This window comes from Phaethon lepturus, unplaced genomic scaffold, assembly GCF_000687285.1.
Source record: "Phaethon lepturus isolate BGI_N335 unplaced genomic scaffold, ASM68728v1 scaffold51323, whole genome shotgun sequence".
NCBI lineage: Eukaryota > Metazoa > Chordata > Aves > Phaethontiformes > Phaethontidae > Phaethon > Phaethon lepturus.
This window is the reverse complement of record NW_010530790.1, coordinates 10,245-30,906: the sequence shown is the minus strand read 5'-3', so window position 1 is coordinate 30,906 and position 20,662 is coordinate 10,245. Positions and strand designations below refer to the sequence as shown.

The 20,662-nt window shown below is 39.0% G+C and overlaps 1 protein-coding gene across 1 annotated transcript in view; it reads left to right on the top strand.

The window, feature by feature from the left end:
• The window catches only part of SPG11 (spastic paraplegia 11 (autosomal recessive)), a 30,661-nt gene extending 11,782 nt beyond the window's left edge, over positions 1-18,879 (top strand). The window contains exons 15-35 of the mRNA XM_010284361.1: positions 238-304; positions 758-923; positions 2,081-2,286; positions 2,883-2,991; positions 3,496-3,655; positions 4,807-5,064; positions 5,289-5,489; positions 5,794-5,901; positions 6,990-7,152; positions 7,550-7,764; positions 8,124-8,868; positions 9,728-9,870; positions 11,319-11,517; positions 12,570-12,707; positions 14,399-14,532; positions 15,204-15,311; positions 15,920-16,088; positions 16,871-16,959; positions 17,437-17,592; positions 18,158-18,309; positions 18,699-18,879. Of these exons, the coding sequence (XP_010282663.1) occupies positions 238-304; positions 758-923; positions 2,081-2,286; positions 2,883-2,991; positions 3,496-3,655; positions 4,807-5,064; positions 5,289-5,489; positions 5,794-5,901; positions 6,990-7,152; positions 7,550-7,764; positions 8,124-8,868; positions 9,728-9,870; positions 11,319-11,517; positions 12,570-12,707; positions 14,399-14,532; positions 15,204-15,311; positions 15,920-16,088; positions 16,871-16,959; positions 17,437-17,592; positions 18,158-18,309; positions 18,699-18,879 (3,867 nt within the window). The remainder of the gene's footprint in view (positions 1-237; positions 305-757; positions 924-2,080; positions 2,287-2,882; positions 2,992-3,495; positions 3,656-4,806; positions 5,065-5,288; positions 5,490-5,793; positions 5,902-6,989; positions 7,153-7,549; positions 7,765-8,123; positions 8,869-9,727; positions 9,871-11,318; positions 11,518-12,569; positions 12,708-14,398; positions 14,533-15,203; positions 15,312-15,919; positions 16,089-16,870; positions 16,960-17,436; positions 17,593-18,157; positions 18,310-18,698) is intronic.
• The last annotated feature ends 1,783 nt before the right edge of the window (positions 18,880-20,662 follow it).

The following is a 20,662-nucleotide window of genomic DNA, read 5'->3' as shown; positions in this document are numbered from 1 at the left end:
TTTCCCTATTTCCTTAGACCAAAGTCTAAGCCTTTCCTTGCACTTCTTTGCATGCTGATCCTACGGAGTAGATCAATACGTACCTTTGAGAGAGAACTGCACAAGATACATCACTGCTTGATAGCAGCACAGGCCATTCCTGATTGTCTGCTACTATGGCTCCTTAAAATATTCTGTAGTCTGGTCTGATACGAATATCTTAAACTGCCTTAATATATTTTGTTTCTAATCTTTCAGTCGTTAGTACCCTTTGATCCCACTAAATTATTTGGCTGGCAGTCAACAAATACTCTTGCTGTATCAGGTATGTTACTTTTCAAGTTTTATATGCTTTTCTAGCCTGAGCACCTAAGATAAAATACCTTCCATTGGAATGGTTTGGCAGATAAACTTGTTCAAAAGGTCATTTCTCCTACCAAAAAATAGTGTAATTTACAAAAATTTTGTTTTGAAATTAAATCCTAGATCGGCTACCTTTTCCATTAAGCTCTTCACAGGCAGATTTTTTTTCTAAATGTATTATGAGATAGAAAAGCAGTGTTTTCTTTTAAAAGCAAGTTGAGGACCTAGGAAGTGATCTAGAGTTCTGACTTTACAGTGAGAATTGGAATTTCAGTGGAGTTTGGGTATGCTGAGATTTGGATTAGAACAAGAGGAGAGGTATTTGATTGTCATATCATGTTTTGTAGCTGAAAGCCGTTTCCTGTGTTTAATTCAACTGTTTATCAGCTCATAATAATGGTGATACTCTTTCTAGATGGATCAAGTGACTTTCCTCATTTTTCATCCCCTGAACTGGTGAACAAATATGCTATAATGGAACGACTGGATTTTTTGTACTATTTGCACCATGGACGTCCATCATTTGCTTTTGGTACATTTTTGGTCCAGCAGTTAGTAAAGAGCAAATCCCCCAAACAGTTGTAAGTCTTCTCAAAAATGACATTTGGATAGTTCTTTTGAAGTTATAATCTAGCACATGGAGTAACATTAATCCTCCTCAACAGCAAACAAGTGGTGTGTGTTGCATCACTTGAAATTTTAGGTGTTCTAGGAGTCTATTCAGTCTAGCATCGAGCAGGAGAGAAATCAAATATCAGCTAAAAGAAGGTGAACTGTATTTTGAGTTGCCCAAATAAAGTCTGCACAATGAAAGCAAGGAAAGAAAAACATCCTAGTCATATCAAACACAGGTAGACTTTTCTTCTAGGGACCTGAGCCTCTAGATCACTTTGTAGAAAAAAGATGCCCCTTTTCTTTGACATTTCCTAAGGATGACACTTCTTTAGTTAAATTAATAAGATAAATAAGGTACTGGAGATTGAAGGAATTAAATTTTCTGGCTGAAGGTTCAAAATCATGTGTTCAAAAGGGTGCAGTCAAATTACACATCTTGCTTGAATGCATTGAATCTACTATTAAGTATATTCAAAATCAGTAGGCGTTACATCAGAACAAATCACTTTGTTTCTCAAATGTCTTGTTTGTGTATGAGTCACTACTTGTTTCTTTTAATCATTTCTGTACAAATCAGTTTCTCTTGTGTAAACAGCTAAGATTCAGGCAAAACGGAAAACGTACGTTAATGTAGACTGAAGTACTTAATAGTTCAAAAGACAGTCAAGCATGCATGATTTTTTTCAGTTACTACTCTGGAAAACTTTCAGATAACCAACGAGCCAGCCACTGTAGAACCCTCTAGCACACCTTTTTCCCTCAGTGCAATCCACAGATCAGTTTCAGGTTCTTGATGCTGCAGTGCTTGGATTGTAATCTCTGCAGTGGGACTTTTTGCGCTAAAACTGCTGATGGGTGTTTTTTATTAATTATAATAGAAAATGCATTGGCTTTAGTTTTGTTAAATTTTATGAAATTGCACACTCTGTGCTTATCATGTGTGAGGCTTTAGTCTCATACCTGCATTTTGTTATAAATATGAAACTTTTGGGTTGTAAATACCATTCAAGCTAATAAAGTCTGTGAGTTTAGTAAACCTCGTAGGTACTTGTTTACATGGGGAATATTCCTTCGAAGACTGGTTAAAAATTGTATGTGTTAACTGGTGTTCTTTTTGTTTCAGGATTCAGCAAGCAGGAAATGAAGCCTATGTTTTAGCTCTTTCTTCCTTCGGTGTACCTTCAGTAGGAGCGGCCTGTGTGTGTTTTCTAGAATTGCTCGGTCTCAACAGCCTGAAACTCAGGGTCGATATTAAAGTTGCAAACCTAATTTTCAGTTACAGAACTAGAAATGAAGAATCTCAGCACAATCAAATAAGAGAATCTTTGGGTAAGGGTGTCTTTTGTTTGTCTGAAAATAGGGTACTATGTATTTTATTGGGAAGAGAAGCAGAGATGGGTTGAACGATGTGCTTAACTTCTCAGGAATGCAGTAAAAGCATCCTGTTCTTTGAAGAGCTAACAATTTTGTTCTTCTTTTATTCCTGCTTTTTACTAATTTTGAAGGTGCGTTTTGAACCTGGCATGCCAAATAAAGCAGGGAAACTTTAATATGGCATGCAGCCAGAATTGCAGGAGTTTCTAATAGCCACTGTCAAACAGCTGCCTAAGGCTCAATGTAGTTTTTAGTAAGGTTCAGCCTAACATTGTAATAATTGAACTAGAGGATTAAACAAAGGGACACTATGAAATCTCTTTTCTCTTTTGTACTTGAAAACTGCCTTACAGCTGCAATGAAATCAGATGTTCAAAGCTGTAAGGAAATTAAACTTATCCTAGGAATAACTTTAGAAAGTTTAATTTCTAACTATAGGTCCACAGGTGTCTTTTTGTCCCAACTAGGAAACTACTGGTACTTTTGAAAATATTACCCTTACTCTAATCCCAAATAGCACCTCAGAAACAGTAACATGTTCTTTTAAACAGTTGAAAAGTTAACAAAATTGGCTGATGGTGAAAAAGCAGCAGCAGCAGAAGTTCTTACCTCATTAGAAGAAGCCTTTTGGGATGCAGTTGAGCATCAAGGAATAAAAAAGTGAGTAAAACATGATTTAAAGGATTATGCTGGCAAATTGAGCTTGAGCACTGAATTTTACCATTTGTGTATTCATATAATATTAGGGACATCCATGTGTGTTTTATTGCAGTAAACTGAACAACAATATTTGAATTTAGAATATAATCTTAGTATTTCAAATAGTAGAGGTAACAGATGGATATTGGCAAGAATAAGGAATTGCAGTCAGCATTAGACTCACTGTTCCACAGAGTTCTTGCAGCACACTTACAAGTGAAGATTGTTGACTTCTTTTCAAAGCCTACATTGTCAAGGTAGGACAATGTACCTGCCTTGGTGGGTGGGAACGGCCACCGGGTGTAGTATGGAAGCGCCCACAGTGGAATGTGACCTAATCTGTAGTGAAGTCGGTGTTGCCACTTGCAGGCAGTGGATCTTGGGCCACATGATGGGTTTAGATATCGTTAACATCTGGCATACATACCAGCTTATTACAGCAGAAGCTCTTTAAATTCCATGCAGGACGTCTGGTGACTCTAGAAGGCAATGGTCTTTGGTAATGCAGTTCTGTAAACTCCATAATATCGGACTGAGTACGTCTTACCTAAAGGAATGTGCCAAATCCAACGACTGGCTGCAGTTCATCATCCAAACCCAGATGTACAGCTACCAGCCAGATGAGGTAAGCTATCTGTATATAATTTTAAATGAAGACAGAGTTTATCAAGAAGGTTCTTTGTCTGTGATGTTCAAAAAAAAAAAAGGAAGGAAAAAATAGATTTGTTAAAAGAATCACATTGTGGAGACAACATAAAATTGAAGCCTCACCACTTTCCAGGGAGTTTGAAGTTGTCTCAGAAGGCTCGATACCCTCTGATTACGATAGCCCTTCTCTTACAGACAGATTTCCCAACTTTTCTACTTTTCTCCCACTCTTGGTGTGTGAAAAGCTAACACAAGACAAAAGAAATTGGCTGCAGAGGGAACTAACTGTTCAGCAGATGTAATAATATTCTTCTAAGAGCATGAAACCTATCTAAAGGAGGTGTTATTAATCAATAGTGGAGAAAACAATTTTCAGAGAGGAGTGATCTGAGTGTCTCTTTGAAGTGAATTGGACACAAAAGTATTTGCCAGGAAGGGACTTAATTTTCTTTTTAAATTCACTGAAAATCATAACATACTCATACTGTTTGTAAGCTTAATTTAAAATAATTTAGTTACTGTTGGTTTTTTTTTTTATTGGAGAGTTGCCACATGTTCAATGTAAGTTTTAATAAAGCCACTCATCTTTCCTTTCAAAACTTAGATTGATTTTTGTGTAAAAATATTTAAGCTTTTGACAATCCAAATTGTCCATTTTTGTTCTGAACATAATTTTTAAAATAATAAAATATTACCAATATGTAAAAATTAAAAGCAATTTGGGAGGAGTAATATGAGGAAGCTAACTGGAAAATTCCAGGTAGAGATGATACTTAGCAGGCCTAGGATTTTAACTTGGATCTGTTGCCTTGAAAAGAAAAATGTGTAGTTACACAACAGTAACTAACGTGACACTTTTCATGATACGTTGTTAGCAGCAGAAGAGATATGACAAAAGTGAGTGCCTCTAGGAGGCATTTTAGCTTCATGTAGAAGGATGAGCTTCAATATTTTATTAGAATAATTCACACCTACAGAACACTTTCTAAGTCTCAAAAAATGTTGTAAAAAATCAAATTTGAAGAATGTTTTATTTGTCTTTTCTGTGTATTTAATGCTTCAGTCCTTCTTCCCCCTCGTTCTCTTTGGATCTCATGCTGTATAGATGCTTTTGGTTCTGTTTCCTAGGTCATTTCTATCCTTCAAGATTTCACTCCCGTTTTACAAGATCACTTAAAATTGGCACTGGAGAGGTTACCATTTTTGTGTCCTGATACAGGGAGTCCTGATAATAGTGCTGCCAATGTGTTCAAGAGCAAATATGCAGATAGTCTTTTCCAAATCCTTTTTCAATGTCAGGGGAACTCCAACCCTTCATGTTACCTTTTGACTGAAGGATTGAGAGAGCACGCTCCCATTCTGAGTGTTTTAGCGGCATGTTTCCAAGTGAGTATTGATGAAGTTATTTACCTTTTAGAGGAATAATTTATAAAAAAGTGATGGTTGTGCACAAATATGTTAAATGATAGATATGTATGTTGCATTCATCAAGTTTTTTTCTCAGTTTTTGTAGTAATTGTGAATAGTACGACACATTTGGCCAAGTGATATACAACAAGGTGATGTTTGTCTCTGGTAGTTATAAAACCATCCTTTTTGTCATGTGACAGGATGCCAACATTATTAATTGTCTCTGTGTTTGGATAATTACTACTGTGGATGATGTTACCAGAGCTGAAGCCACAAACCATATTCAAAGCTCAGCAGAAAATCATAAATGGGATCTTCATGACCTATCAGTTATCTGGAAAGTCTTTTTAAGAAAGCAAAAAAGTAAAACACTTCTAAATGGCTTCCAGTTCTTTTTAAAGGTAAGATAATGTCTTTTTAGTGGTATACTTGAGCGTATCTCAAATCATCTCAGAGAGGAGGTGGCCTATAGATTGCTATTTGTGGCCTAGATAACCTGGGTGTAATCCACTGAAAATCCCGGTCAAGTGAGAAAATCTTTGAATGGAAGTTCTTCCAACTATTACGAATTTGCAGATCATATATCAACCTTGCGTGCCATTTTAATAAATGAGAATTTTGTTGTTCTAGTACCGAGGAAGACAAATTCTACATTTATTGAGGTACTTTTAGGAAAGCATTATAACCTATTTTTGTGTCTTAAAGGATTCCCCTATACTGTATATACTGGAGATGTATGACCTATGTATGAACTATAAAAAATACAATGAAGCTAAAACCAAACTGGACAAGTTTCAGGAAAGTCTCACAAAAGTAAGCAAATTCATTTTCTCTAATGTCTTTGCCTAGGTCTTCCCTTTTTAGAATGTGATAGGCATCTAATGTCAGATATGAAAATAATGAAAAAGGGTATGCTTAGAGTGATCTAGGAGCTGATTTGTGAAGCAGTAGGTTTCAGCAGATTCTTTTTACTGCTGGCAGTTAATGAAAAGATGTTTTTGACAGTTCAAAACCCGCAGTGCATTTTTCTAAATCGTTTTAAGTTGACATGGGCAGGTTGAAATACAGTGTCATCCTTCTTGTGTGAGCAGTTTACTGCTTGAAGGTTGGCATTGACTCAGGTAGGACCACTGTTGGTAAATCGAATTATTTGTGGTGAGTGAGTGTGGAATATTCTTTATTTTATATTGACCAGGGCAAGTCAATACTGAGCTGATAAACCAGTGGCTTACGGGGAATATCTATTTAAGAAAGACAACTTTTTTGAATACATTTCAAAGTTTCTGAGAAAGTCTGTGATACTGCTTTGGTAGTTGCATAGACTTTTCTTTGAAAATGACTCTGTGAACTGAATTACACACTTCAATTAAAACACTGATTAGCAGTCAGTTTTGAGAGGACCAAAGTGTTTTCATGCAGTGTTCCTTGTTTGTCACATACAGATGTTTTCACAAATTATTTCAGTTCTTCCCTTTCTATCACAATTCTCTAGTTTCCCTGAATATCTTGGTAATCAACATTCCATGTCATTAGTGGTTTTCTTTCCTGCAATTCAAGCTAAGGCTAGATGATAGTGGATATGCTTATAAAGTGTACAGCTGTACAACAAGACCTAAGCAATTTATTTTCTCTATCCATTTCTGTTCCTTCTTGCATCTTTTCTCTCTTCCATGATTATCAAGTGTAATTGGTGGTCACCCTGTCATAAAATTTACTACTTTCAGATCAACGTCAAACATTCATCAGTGATGGATCAGTTCCCGCTTGGGAATGGCAGTTCATTGTTTCTTAAAGAAGGAGGTAGATCTGGTACAGCTTCCGTTTCCAGTGCAATTCCCACCAAAATGCAGAATATATTTGCAAAAAAACCCCCCAACACTTAAAAATTTTTATCTACACAGCTTAAAACTGAGGATGAACCAGCAGCTTCAGAATTACCTGTGCAGTGGTTGGAATCACAAGCGTTGTTTCTTCTTGAATTGATGATGCAGCAATGTAGAACAGAATATGAATTAGGAAAGCTCTTACAGCTGTTTGCTGCAGCCGATAATCTTCTACTTGATGGTAAATACAGCTTCCTCTGTTAGATGATGTCACTGCTTTAATCTAAAGACCACATACAATGTTTTTGGAGTGACTGAAAATGTTTACTTAAGTGTGTTCATACTGTTTTATTTTTGTAAAATAATTTATATAACCAGAGTTGGTCCTTGTGGTGAAAATGTAACTGTGAGTGTAAGCCTGTTTGGGAGAATGATTATGTTTAAGTGTTGATGAGGAGTGCACAGATTATCTGCAGAAGTATTTTAGTTACGGATTTAGAGCTTATTTTCAGTCCCATGAAAGCTTTGGAGTGTAAAATCTGTACTCCGCTGGCAGGGTTGCATGCTGAAATAAGTAGCAGAATTTCCTCAGGTTTAAAAATCAGCTGCCTTTAATTGTTTACACTCTTATAAAACAGGCCCTTACGTGAAGAAACTCTGTGCACTTAGTGAGACCCTGAAGGATTCCTCCATATCAATTAATCGCTCCATCCTAACCTGTTGCCGTATGGAGACATTTCAGAGTGAGTGCAGATCAATTCTGGAGCAGCTGCAAGAGAAAGGAATGTTCTCACTGGCTCGGGAGGTAGCAGCACTGGCTGAATTGCCCGTGGATAACATAGTTATCCAGGAGGTACAGTATAGTTACATAATTATATTCACCTCTTAACACTGTTATTACTGGCAGTATTGAGAATGTTACTTCTCAGCCTTCCTGAAACACAAATTTTTCTTCAAATCACTTTTTATTGTAAATACAAATACACCAACAAGTTGACTATAAGTGCTGAGCTGAAAAGGACAGTGTAGCTTTCCTTATTCTCTTAATATTTTTACTTGCTCTACAGTCACTTTTATTTAGTGAGAAAAATAGATGGATTTGTTGGGATGTTGGAACACTTAATCCAAGTTAATTTTTCAGTATTCTGGCCATCCAGTGTGATTTTTCTTTTTTGGAAAGATAGTTGCTTAAAACCTCTGTGAATTTTGCAGGTTCTAAGAGATCTACATTGTTTAAGAGACACTGGACAGTGGCATCAAAACCAGACAAGAATTGAATTCTGGAAAAAGTGTAACGACAACTTCATGAAAAATGCGATCTCCAGCAAAGCTGCTTCTGATTTTTTTTTTAATCAGGCAGACACAGTATTTGAATCTTTAGTTCATGAGAAGATAAAGAGCATTATGGAGAGATGTTTGTTGCTTACCCTAGCTGGCCATTGGCTAGCCAAAAATGACTCTGTGTCACTGCACAAACTAGAAGAAATAGAGAAGCAGATCTGGATTTGTCGCATCGCACAACAAACGTTATCCACAGAGAAGGGGTCAGGCAAGTCAAGATTTTCCTCCCATGTTGTAGTGAGCACAGATCTTACCTTTGATAACTTAGCTAAGGAGTTTTCTTTTTCAAAGCTACCGGCTCTGAACACACCAAAGTACTTAAAACTAAAGGGTCTTGCATTCAAAGAGTCTCAGCAGACCTTGACTAACGAGGAGGAAGAATCACTCAAGTTTCTGATCGGATGCCTTCTTGATGAAGGAAGTGTGCATGAAGCCAGCCGTGTTTGTCAGTATTTCCATTTCTACAACAGAGATGTTTCACTGGTATTGCATTGCAGAGCTCTGGCCTCAGGGGAGACTGATCTAGACAAATTACACACAGATATTCAGACTCTTCTTGTAGCAAGAGGAAAGACATCTGAAAGCAGTGCATCTCAGCAAAGCCGAGTGCCAAGCAGTAAGTAGCACTAACCAATTAATACTATTGTTGGGGTTCTGCTGGATTCTTCCTCCTTTGTTACAGCCTTATTTTCCAAAAAAAATTTCTGCAGGAAATAGGGTCTTCATGACAATGGGTTATCTCCTTGACTATCCAGTTGTCAAATGAAAATTGTCCAATCTATCTATCCAGTTGTCTAATGAAAGGAACTTGAAGCCTTGTTAATACACATTGTTTGTATGTGCTTCAGGCAGGATGTTTCTGTGTACAGTTTCTATAGTCTCTTAACTGACCATTTTTTATAGTTCACAACTCTGTTCCAGTAAAGTAGCACTGAACTTCATCTGTGTTCCTGCTTTTGGAATACACACTCTAGTAAATCTCGAGTGTGTTTCTGGAGCTGAAACAAGGAAATGCTTTTATTGATATATTTCTCTGAATTCTTTGTACATTATAAAGGGTTTAGTGTTTCTTATTAATAGCAAGGCTAAGGCTGAACTGTTTATATATAAAGTACTCTCTGCATATTTATGAAGCCCGAATGAGAAAGCTGTCAGCTGGAACATTACTTTCCAATACTAACATGTATACAGCTTAACTGAGATAGAAGAGAATAAATGAAGCCTAAGCCATCAGAAAGACTGCTAAACCTTTATGCTATCTTCTGCTTAGGAATTTTACATCTGAGGTATTATTGTGGATACTTAGGCTCGTTTGTGTTCTGTCATATTGTTTGTACCCTAAAACTTAAAAAAATTAAAAAACAATCCCAGGTATGAAGAGTTCAGTTTTCAAAGAGTGAGTCTTGCTCCAAGTATAAGGCTTGTTGGTGTTATCTGTGTTTATGAGAAAGGAATTTATAGTATTTTGTTTCCAGCATCAAGCTTAGAGGACTGGACACACATTGTGGCTCCATCTCTAGATGATCAAGTTGTTTTCAGTCTGAAGGCACTCATAGATGAATGTGTCCATGGGAGAAACTACTGCAGACAGGTTCTCTGTTTATATGAGCTTTCTAAGGTATGTGTCTAGTAACATTATTGAAGAAACAAGTGGTTTGTATCGAGCTGTGCTGTGAAAGTTTATGGAGGAAAGGCTAAAGAGTGGTGAAAGTGCTCATCAGGCGCCTGAAACAAGCTTCAGAGGGTGAAATTACCAAGCCTTTTTGTGGAAAATGGCCAGATGCTTCCTAGGCACGAAGCGTCGAAATGAACTCAACTCCCAGACTCCCCAGACCCCTACCTCTGGCTCCACTAAGCCAGATTTCAGCCCGTGTCTCTTTGATGTGCCTTTTTTATAATCTTTCGAGCATATGTTGTTCATCTAGCACTTTGCTTTAGGCCTTTGTTGTGGGATGCCTTCATAATCAACACCGACCCAAAAGTAGGCAAAGAGATAGCAGCTGCCTTAGAAGTTGTAGCACAGCAGTGCTCTGCTTTACTCAGAGGCTGCTCAGAGGAGTGGCTAATAAGTTCCAAGTGGCTTGACCCAGACAATGATAGGAGACATAGCAGACTGTTGTTTGCTGCCCCTCTGCTCCTTGACCTTCACGATTACCAGCAGCCCACCTCTGCTTCTTCTCCAGTGGGTGCTGCTCAACACATCTTTCAGGCTACAGAACCCCTTTCCATGGTATTTGGTCCGTATTTTTGGAACTTAGCATTACTTTTTTCTGGATAAAAACAGCAGCGTGTGTGCTGAAAATATTAATATCGTCTTTATCACAGAGGTTCTTAGATTTTCCAACAGAATTTTTCATGCCTCAAATATTTGGAGTGAGTGCTTTAGGTTTGAGTTACTAAGAAGTAATCATATGACTGGCTTGTTCCCTTTTATACCATCCATATACTTCTTTCCTGAAGCTGGATGTCCGTACTTTTGAATTAAGAGTTGATCATTGTGTTTATAAGGTACATTTTTTGATTAATTTGTAAAGTTGTAAATATGTAATATGTTACAGCAGAGTATTGTATTCACAGAGCCTCACCAGCTCCTCTTCCAAATGCAGCAAATGTAAAAACTAGTACATTTTTTCCACTGATAGTTTGTGGTACGTAGAGAAAAAGAAGAGGAACCTCATAAGTAAAACTTAGGTAGTAAAACACAATTCTTCGTCTGGGAGGAAATATCCCTGACTTTCTTCTAGGTGTTTTAAGTGTTAAGGTTTCTCTTTGGTTCAGGAAAGCATTTCTGTCCATGGTGACAGCTCTGTTAGTTTTGTACTTCAAATACAAAGTACTTACATGCCATCCTGATCTGGAGAACATTAATACCGAAGATACACAGATGAAGGCACTGTTAACTGATGCAAGGACAGATTGTTTGCATTTTGTGAAACTGAGTTTTGTCTGCTGTTCCAGCACTCCCCTCTGGCATCAGCTCATCATTAAGATTACTGCAGGTCAGTACATGTCCTGGACTGGAGTTTTTTCTGTGTAGAATCTTCTAAGAGTGTGTGTGTTTCTTAGGAATTGAACTGCTCCTACAGTGAAATGTCAGCCCACGACCCTGAAAAAGTACTTCGAGCAATTCTGTTGTCCCATCAGCCGGACAGATGCAGGAAAGCTCAGGCATTCATCACCACACAGGGTCTCCAGTCTGAAACTGTGGCAGAGCTAGTGGCTGAAGAAATCATGCAGGAATTACTGGCATCTTCAGAAGCGAAAGGTAATAAAGAGGCTTGATCTTCTATTTTGGTGTTTTTGGTTTGTAAGTGTGATATTTGTGTATCTGAAAAACAGTCCTTGCTCTTGAGCTATTTGAGTGCTAATTATAGTAATGTTTGGGCAGCTCTTGTATAAGGTTTTAGATAAAGATTTATTTTTAGTTATTTTTGTGTCCAGTGTGGTGTTGAAGTAGTTAAAGTTTTATTTTTTATGGATGTAAATGTAATGTTTTTTAAAAAAAATGGTTGTTTGGGTTTTTCAGTTATGATCTTTGCAGCCCCACATCATCTGCCTTGGAAAGATTCAGGTTCATTTCTTTGCGTAAAGCATGGCCAAAAGATGTTCTGGGTTTTGGGGCAGGGGGGTTTTGACTTTGTGAAATGAGCATGTTCCTCAAAACAGCAGGACTTTATCTGACGGATTATTCTATTTAAGTCACTTCTACTTTGCCACAACAATAACAGCACAGTTCCTTGAGAAACAGTGAGCCACCAGATGGAGACTCATGAATCCACGTGTGCTCTCTGCTGCTGACTCTGCTACCCCTCACTCTTGCTGCTCCCTGTGTGCCAGTTCACTTGGTCAGCTCAAATGATTTGGTGCACCGCCTTCGGAAGAGTCAACTTACTAGCCCAGCAGAAAACAAACCCAGAAAAGAAGAGTTTTCTGTTGAGTTCATGAGTTGAACTGGTTCATGGAAGAGCATGAGTCAGAGCCACTGCAAGAGATGGGTTAGAATTGTGTTGTGTAAGGAAGAGGAGAATGTTCTTTTTTTCAGCAGCGGCAGCCTACTGCATTTGCAAAAGTATAGGTGTAATTACAGTAGCAATATGGCTGTTCAGTAGGATTTCATTGGATTGAACTGGCAAAGAAGTAGTGTCTGATTCTTAAATTTAAGCAGTAAGATCAAAAGTGTCTTTAGAATTGTAGTTCCAAGTCTTAAGCCAGTCTAGATGAAGTTATATTGGTTTGTTTGGGTTTTTTTCTATTAACGTAGCTAATGTCTCCTGAACAACTGGCACTTGTGACATAACTCTCTCTGTGTGGACACAGGACAGAAACAGGTTTTGAACCCTGCAGCTGAGAGTCAGGCATTCCTACAGCTTGCTAAGCTGTGCCAGGATCATACGCTGGTTGGCATGAAGTTATTGGATAAAATTTCCGCTGTACCACGTGGGGAACTGTCATGCAGTAAGTAAATGGCAAATAATACTTGATGTAACTAGTGCATTACTAAACATGGCATCACTTGGTTTAAAATCACATCACAAACAATAAAAGCAATGTTGATGGAAGCATCTATTATTGATCTCAAATTTCATGTTAAATTCATAGATCTGATTATATGCACAGTAAATAAGCATGTCGCTTAAGTGTTGCATCAGTTTACTTTCCAAAGAAAATACAGATTATTTTTTTTGTGCCAACAGCTGGGAGATGCAGTCAGTGAATTACCTGAACTTTTGTAGTCATATGTTACAGAAGGGCAGGGTATTGTGACCTTCTTCATATTAATCACAATTAGAAATTGCTTTCTTTATCCATTTGATAAACTAACTTTCTAGTTCTAAAAGTCCATTTTGCACTTTGGAGCTTTATATACCATGGAGGTGTTGTCACTGTGTTTATAAAACAGAGCCAAGGTGCTTTGGTACCATTTTGCCACTGCTAACCTGTGGCAAACAGCTAGTGTAGACTGTTTTTAAAAAAGATTTATTATTGGCAGTTCATCTCTGAAGAGAATGAATGAGAGTAAGATTTTGGCGTGGGTTGTCTCGTGAATACTAACATGGGCAGAATCTTCAGTGCTGTTTTGTCCAGAGTGGTGAGGAAGGAGCATCTTCTAGAACATGTTCTGCAGAAGCAAATGCATGGCTGAAGTTAATGTTGAAACTGTTCCGTCAGAATCCACCTGTAATACTGGAAATTTGGAAAACCTTTGTGAGAAAATAAGCAATTAGAAATATCACGTTCTGTGTAATTTTTACGTCCCTAACACATTTATCTTGTTGTCAGATCTTAACTTACCCCTTATTTTGTCTGGTTAGGTAATATAAGGGTGAATATTAGTATTTTCATGTATGGCTGACTAAAGTAAGGAAAAGACTCTGAGGAAACAATGCGGGGAATTACCAAATTGTGCTGGAGGACTTTACCTCTCTTTGAATGAGGTCTCTGCTAGAGTACCTTTTCATACGTAGAGGTATAACTGGTTTGTTTCAAAATGTGTTGTATAGGTTTATGACATTAACTGTGTTCTTTTAAAAATCTGCATTTTTAAATATGTTCTGTAGCAGTTCATAGGAGTACTGCTGCTTTTCAGAAGTGAATTGCATGGTGCCGAGAGTAAGGACCAGGGCTCCACTGTGTCATGGTTGCTTTACAGTATTAGATCAGGCCTTCCACAGAAAACGGAATATGCTAAGATGTGCTGTGTTAACTCATTTATTTAATGTATGGAATTTATGAATGATTTTTCAAACCGAGATGCAAAACTTGTGGCCTTCCTTTTTCAAATGTAGAGCTGACTGGTTAATAGTGGAGTGTTGACACATTATTATACATTTGTCAATCAGCTTTTGGTGGAGGAGGTTGGAAGTTTTATGTGTGGAATAAAATAACATTTCAGAAAATGATCCAAAAAACCCAGACTTTCCCACAGACTGAGAAGCCAGACTGAACGCATACTGCTATAGAAACTGTTACTTCCTAAAATTGCATAGGACAGAACCGTAATAGCTCAACTTTCTAATCCAATTCTGCTGTTTGTAACTGGAAAGGTTGTGTATCCTCTGCAGAGATGCCGTCACTTCTGGAGAAAGGCATAATAATTAACTTCCTCAGCTTACTAACTGTAATACTTGAGTTGTTCTGTCCTTCAGTTACAGAATTGCTGATTTTGGCCCATAATTGCTTTAGTTTGACTTGCCACATGGAAGGAATCACTAGAGTCCTCCAAGCAGCACGGCTGCTCACAGATGACCATTTGGCACCTAAGGAAGAGTACGGCCTCGTGGTATGTGTCTCTGATGCCATATGTATTTATCCGGATGCCGTATGCAGGTTTTCCTGTACACCTTGGCAAGTAGCTTTGCTCGGGAGCAGCGCAGGGGCGTAGGTGGGTGATGGAATGGCGTACAGTCTTTCACCGCTGATTGACTGGTCTTGTCCTGCCTGTCCTTAGAAGCTAAAAGTGGGTGTTTGGCCTGATGTGCGCAGGTGATGATTTTTATGTCACAGAAGCTCTTACAAGACTTCCCTGGAAAAACAGAGGTGGAGATAGTGGAATGGTGAGGTGGCAACAGTGTAGTAAATCAGAATGGGAATGTCAAAGTCATTCAACTGCTGGTGAAGTGTGATGATTTGTATTACCGGGCTGTGCATCTTTAAGTCCTGCCTTGAAAGGAATCCCGGAGTCTGAGACATGCCCAATGTAATGGTGTCATTGCTAAAAGGTTCAGTGCATATTTTTATTTGGTAAAATTACATCCTTTCACCTCACAGTAAAAAAGATGCAGTAGGTTGGTTAAAAATACCCCCCCCTGTGGCTCTGAGGAACCATCTGCCTGCCTAATGCACCTCACTGTGCCATGTAGCTCTATCAGCTGCAGCGCTCTGGCCTCTCTTTGAGAGAGGGGGGGTTTCCGCTTTGCTTTGAGTTTCATACCTGCACCGTTATTTCCACAGGTTCGTCTTCTCACTGGAATTGGCAGATACAATGAAATGACCTACATATTTGAACTGCTGCATGAGAAACACTATTTTGAAGTGCTCATGAGAAAGAAATTGGACCCAGTAGGTAGAGGGGGATAAAGGGGAGAAAACTGTCAGAGAACCATGTGGCTACATCAGAAACTGATATTTACACAACAAGGTGGAATTATCTGGGGATTTTAATTACTGGCATGTAGGAAGTCTTATTCAAGTTTCATAGTAATAAATTAACTCTGGGTTTTACTCAGGTTTTAGTTTAACAGTTTGTTCTGATTAGTTCAGTGCTGCAACGAGAGCAGCATTGAAGCTTCAAGCTTGGGAATATCACTTAGAGCAGCTTTCATGTCCTGCTTTGGTTTTACTTCCAGTTAATGTCTCATGTGTTTTTAAAAATCATAAATATTTATCGCTTTCTTCTAACATAAATAAAGTAATAAACAAATGTCAGGTTTGACATTTGTACGTAAATAAACAAATGCATCGGTGCTGGATTTTCTTACCTGACGTAACCGCGTTAAGCCCAAGTATAACATTGACATTATGTTTTAAAATAGTATGGAGAAACTTCAGAGAGTGCAATGATCACATTTGTGGAAAAATGTACCAGAACAGATCTGCTTGTAGGTACCAAAGTGTGAGTTAGAACAAAGCTCTTCCAATCTTAATCTGGTATTCCTTCATCTGACCAGAGCGGGACATTGAAGACAGCTCTGCTGGATTACATCAAGCGTTGTCGCCCAGGGGACAGTGAAAAGCACAACATGATAGCCCTTTGCTTCAGTATGTGTCGAGAGATTGGAGAGAATCATGAGGCTGCTGCTTGCATACAGCTTAAACTCATTGAATCTCAGCCCTGGGGTGAGTGGAAACTGGAAAACCAAGAAATACAAGCAAGTTTGCTTAAGGAGGAAGATATGATGGGTCATTTTGATTGCCTGTGTTGTCCTGGTAACATCCATTGATGTTACTCTTCCATTCTGGAAGGAGGGCCCTATTTGCCAGGCTTGGGGTATTCTTGTACTTAGCAGTTTATCTGGCTGCTCTGGTATTTTTCAAAGAGTTGAGATTTTTGGCTCGTACTGTAACATAATGCCCCTGTGGTACCATGCATGGGAGGAGGTAAGGACACGTGCATGTTTTCCTCACTTTAGTGGGATGTGACACAGTGGGTTTTTATATAGTGTATATATAAAGTGTTGGGGTTTTTATGTTTGTGCAAGATAACTTGTCAGCATCCAACCTTGGTGAGTTCTGTACAGCTGGCAGAACGCTGGGGAGCACACAGAGATCTCACTGTGGAGCAGTGAGCCAGTACTGCAGCAAGAACTAAAACAGAAGCTATGCCCAATGGTTTTCTGAATTGGTCTGGCACTAGTCAGTTCTTGTATCTACCACAAACGTGCGAGTTGCATTTCTTTCCAGTTCTTCAGTCATTCGACGAGGTTCCAGCAGTAGCTTTGGTCCTTTAACCCAACAGGCATCGCTGTTTCTTCATGCTCTTTTAATATCAACTTTTTTTTAGTCTTTTGTTGCTTTCTGAAACAACACTAGGGACAGACTTGGTACCAGGAGGTATTTTTGTAACTTACTTTGTCACCTTTAGAAATAAAAGGTTATTAATTTTTTTTTCCCCATTTCAGAGGAGTCTCTTCAGGATGTTGCAAATTTAAAGAAACTGCTGATGAAAGCTCTGACTCTCTTTATTGATGCAGCAGAAAGTTATTCTAAGGTAAAATGAGATGGAATTGTATGACTGCTGTACAGGATTGAGAGCACAGAAGGAGTGAGCTGAACTGGGAGAACAAAGAAAGGGTGTGCAGAATCCTGTCCCAGTAGAAAAGGAGCAAAGGACTCTCTTGCTCTGTCAGCTGTCCCAGCAGTACCCCAGCTGTCTTGGTCACACTATTGTATCCAAGAGCAGTACACTGTTCCCTGTTCAGGCTTTAACATCTACAGTTAAAGGAGTGACCATGAACTTCACTATCAAGAACAGAACAGTATAGTCTTTAAAAACTGGTGGGATTATGATGAAAGTAGTATTTGTGGTGAGTGAAGCTTCATTTAAAACTAATGGAATATGATAAAACTGCAGTGATCGAAAAGATGAAATACAACTCTGAACTCGTTGTTGCTCTCAGGAATACTTACTGCTTTCCTCCAGAAACGTGCCTCAGAAGCTTGCATTTGTCATTGATTTATAACACAGGACTCCTGCGTCCGCCAGTCCTTGCGCTGCAGTCGGCTAACAAAGCTGATAACCCTCCAGTTGCATTTTCTCAACACTGGTCAGAGCACTATGCTGATAAACCTGAGCAGACAGAACCTGATGGACTCCATCATGTCCTTGCCTAGATTCTACCAGGTAAACTTGGTTTCCTCATCTGTTATTTTTTTCCGAAAATGATTGCTTTGGACAGCAGGTACTGACGCACTCTGCTCCTGTGAGCATAATGCTCAGCTCTTCCACATGGCCACCAAATCCTGTGACTGTTAACCCATCGTATTGCTGCGGGTGGGACCAAGCTTGGAAATGCAAGCGCAGTCCCGGTGCGGACTGCTGCTGGTGCTCGCTGGCTACCATCGCGCAGCCAGGGCCTTGGCTACCCCATGGCTCTCATGCTGCTGTGAATCTACCCTAGAGCCCTGAAATCTCATCTGCATTGGCATCCATCAGTTTGGAAATTTGGAAATAAGAAAGAAAAGTGTTTTTTCAAGAGAACAACCAACCCCTCCTTTGACATCTCGTTAAGGGGTTAAGGAAAATTATTTGCAGTGTTTTGTTACCCTTGTAACAAAACTGAGAACAGCATCAAGAGATGGGCCAAACAGGAGACCTAGAGTATTTCAAGTATTCCAAGTATAGGAATGTTTCTGTGTGAGAATAAACTCTTCCTGCTCAGTAATTCCAGCATCTGTTCTCCCTGCAGGCGGCTATTGTGGCTGAGGCTTACGAGTTTGTTCCAGATTGGGCTGAAGTTCTGTATCAACAAGTGATCACTAAGGGAGACTTCACTTACTTAGAAGAATTTAAACAACAAAGACCACTGAAGCCTGGCACATTTGAGGAGATTGCTAGGAAGTAAGTAGTTCTGTGGTCAAAGTGGAACTTTCTTTTCCACAGGCTACTTTAGAGGAGCAACTCCATGTTTAATAGCATGCAAGTCTTAGTACCGTTAAAACCTTTTATGTGATAAAGTGTAGTATATAGGGACTTGAGACCTATGTTCAGTTTCTTAAGCATATTTTGGAAATAACACTGGATCTACCACTTTTATTGAGCTGGATAAACAGGGTGCCTTAGGGCTGGTCAGATAGGAATCAGGGCAAAATAAACAACCAAGAGAATCCAATGTACATGTTGAACACAACCTTTTTTTAAGAAAGACAGTTCTTACAGTTCTCTAGCAAGTCTTATAATTGTTGTCTGTGAAGCCTTTCCATTTCAGTTTTACATACAATTATTTTCAGAGTTAAACAACACCCACCTACTGATGCTGCTCTGAAAAATCTGAAGAAATTGCTCACTTACTGTGAAGATATCTACACATACTACAGATTGGCTTACGATAACAAGTTCTATGATGTGGTAAATACACTTCTGAAGGATGCACAGACTAGCTGTTGTCTTAACGACATGTTATCAAACTAGAATCCAACCTCCATGAAGTAGAGACTGGCTCTGACAAGTACCAGTGCCACAGCTTCCTGCATGGTTAATACCGATTCTGTAACAGGTATTTTTATCAACTACTTGCTTACAATGATACGCTGCTATGTGAAAGTTACTCCAGAAGACTTGTGGTTGTAAATATTTAAAATGCTGAGATTTTAAGAGAAGAAATAAATCTTACTGTTTACAAAACACCACAGACTGGCAGAGCTGATGAACCACTGGGATTCAGCAGTCCTTTAAATCAGGGGGGTGTGGATGGTGGATCACCACAGGAATTATATCTAAACTGACAAAAGGCCAGGGTAGAACATGCAGAATATCCAGGACATTGACAGTGAAATAAGCACGAGAAAGTTTTAGATACACATGAGGATAAGCCATTCTTTGATTCCAGTCTGATCAGCCTGGTTTTGTTTTCTAGCTTAGTGATAGACATTACCTCCTGTCCAGAAAAGGGGGGTGGGGAGGGCTGACAGCTGATTATAGCACACAGACAGCTTTTAAGTAAAATGAAGCAGTAGTATCATACTATCAATATCCTAAGAAAAATACCATTGCCATAGCAACCCAGTTAATTAGCAAAGAGATGTTAATTTGGATTTATAGCTTACACTGTCCTTTTGGTCACAGAACATTTTCATGCTAGCAGCCGCTGCATATAACAAATATTTTTACTTGCACAGTCTTCATCTCAGGTCTGCACCGGCAGCACTAGAAGTTGGATGTGGGTATACATCGTGCAAGTCATCACTCCTTTGACAAATGAAATGTTTTATGTAGTGAGGATTATGCCTGAGCAGAACCTGATTTACAGTTCCGGTTCTAGTCAGCCTCATAAGACCAAATTAGTCCGAGCTGGCTTTGATTACCCCGAGTTAAATAATGGCCAGTAAGCTTTTAGCTTGAACTTTAAAGTTCCTAGCATGAAGGGAGCTATCCTTCTGAGAATCCGTTAAAGATTTGCGCCCACGACCAGGGGGAAGGATCTGGATGAACGCCTGCCTTGTGGAAGCACACACGTGTCCCATCCACATTAGGAACAAACACGCGAGTAACCCGCAGGCTGTGAATGCAGGACTGCTTGCAGTAACGGCCGCTACCAGCTGGAAGAGAACAACTGCTTGTACTGGTAAGCACCACACTAGACTGTTCCTAAGGTAAGTATGAGCCACTGAACTCAGCAGTTGCAACAACAGAAAAGATGGAGTTGGTCAGGGAAACGCTTGGATTACGGCAGTCCTACAAGTATTTTGTTTACCATCAGCATCTGGAAGAGTCTTACCGTAAGAAACAGCCGTTTTCCAGCAATGAAATCTCACCCCTCTAGCACCAGTTAAGCTGCAACTCAGAGCAAAGACCAGACCCAGTAACCATGCCCAGCGCACGCCTGCTCTGCAGCAATGCCGCTTCAAGGAGTCTTACTGTAAGATACTAAAAGAACAAAGACAGCTGTAGTGAAGTCCTCAATAGTGATTTTTATTAAATTAGTTGCTTTATAAAACATTGCAGATGTCATAATTGTTAACATAACAATTTGCCCAACTGTAGTAACTGTTGCAGTTTGCTAAGCAAGTTGTTTTTTTTTTTTTAAATGAAAGAAAATGGCTGAGTCGTGAAAGATCTACCACAACCCATAAGAGATCAAAAGGAAGTCCTGGGTTTTTTTTTTTTGTTGGTTTTGTTTTTTTTTTTACACTTAAACCAGGCAATTAGCTGTTAAAGAATACCCAACCCATACAGCTGCATTAGTAGAAATTTA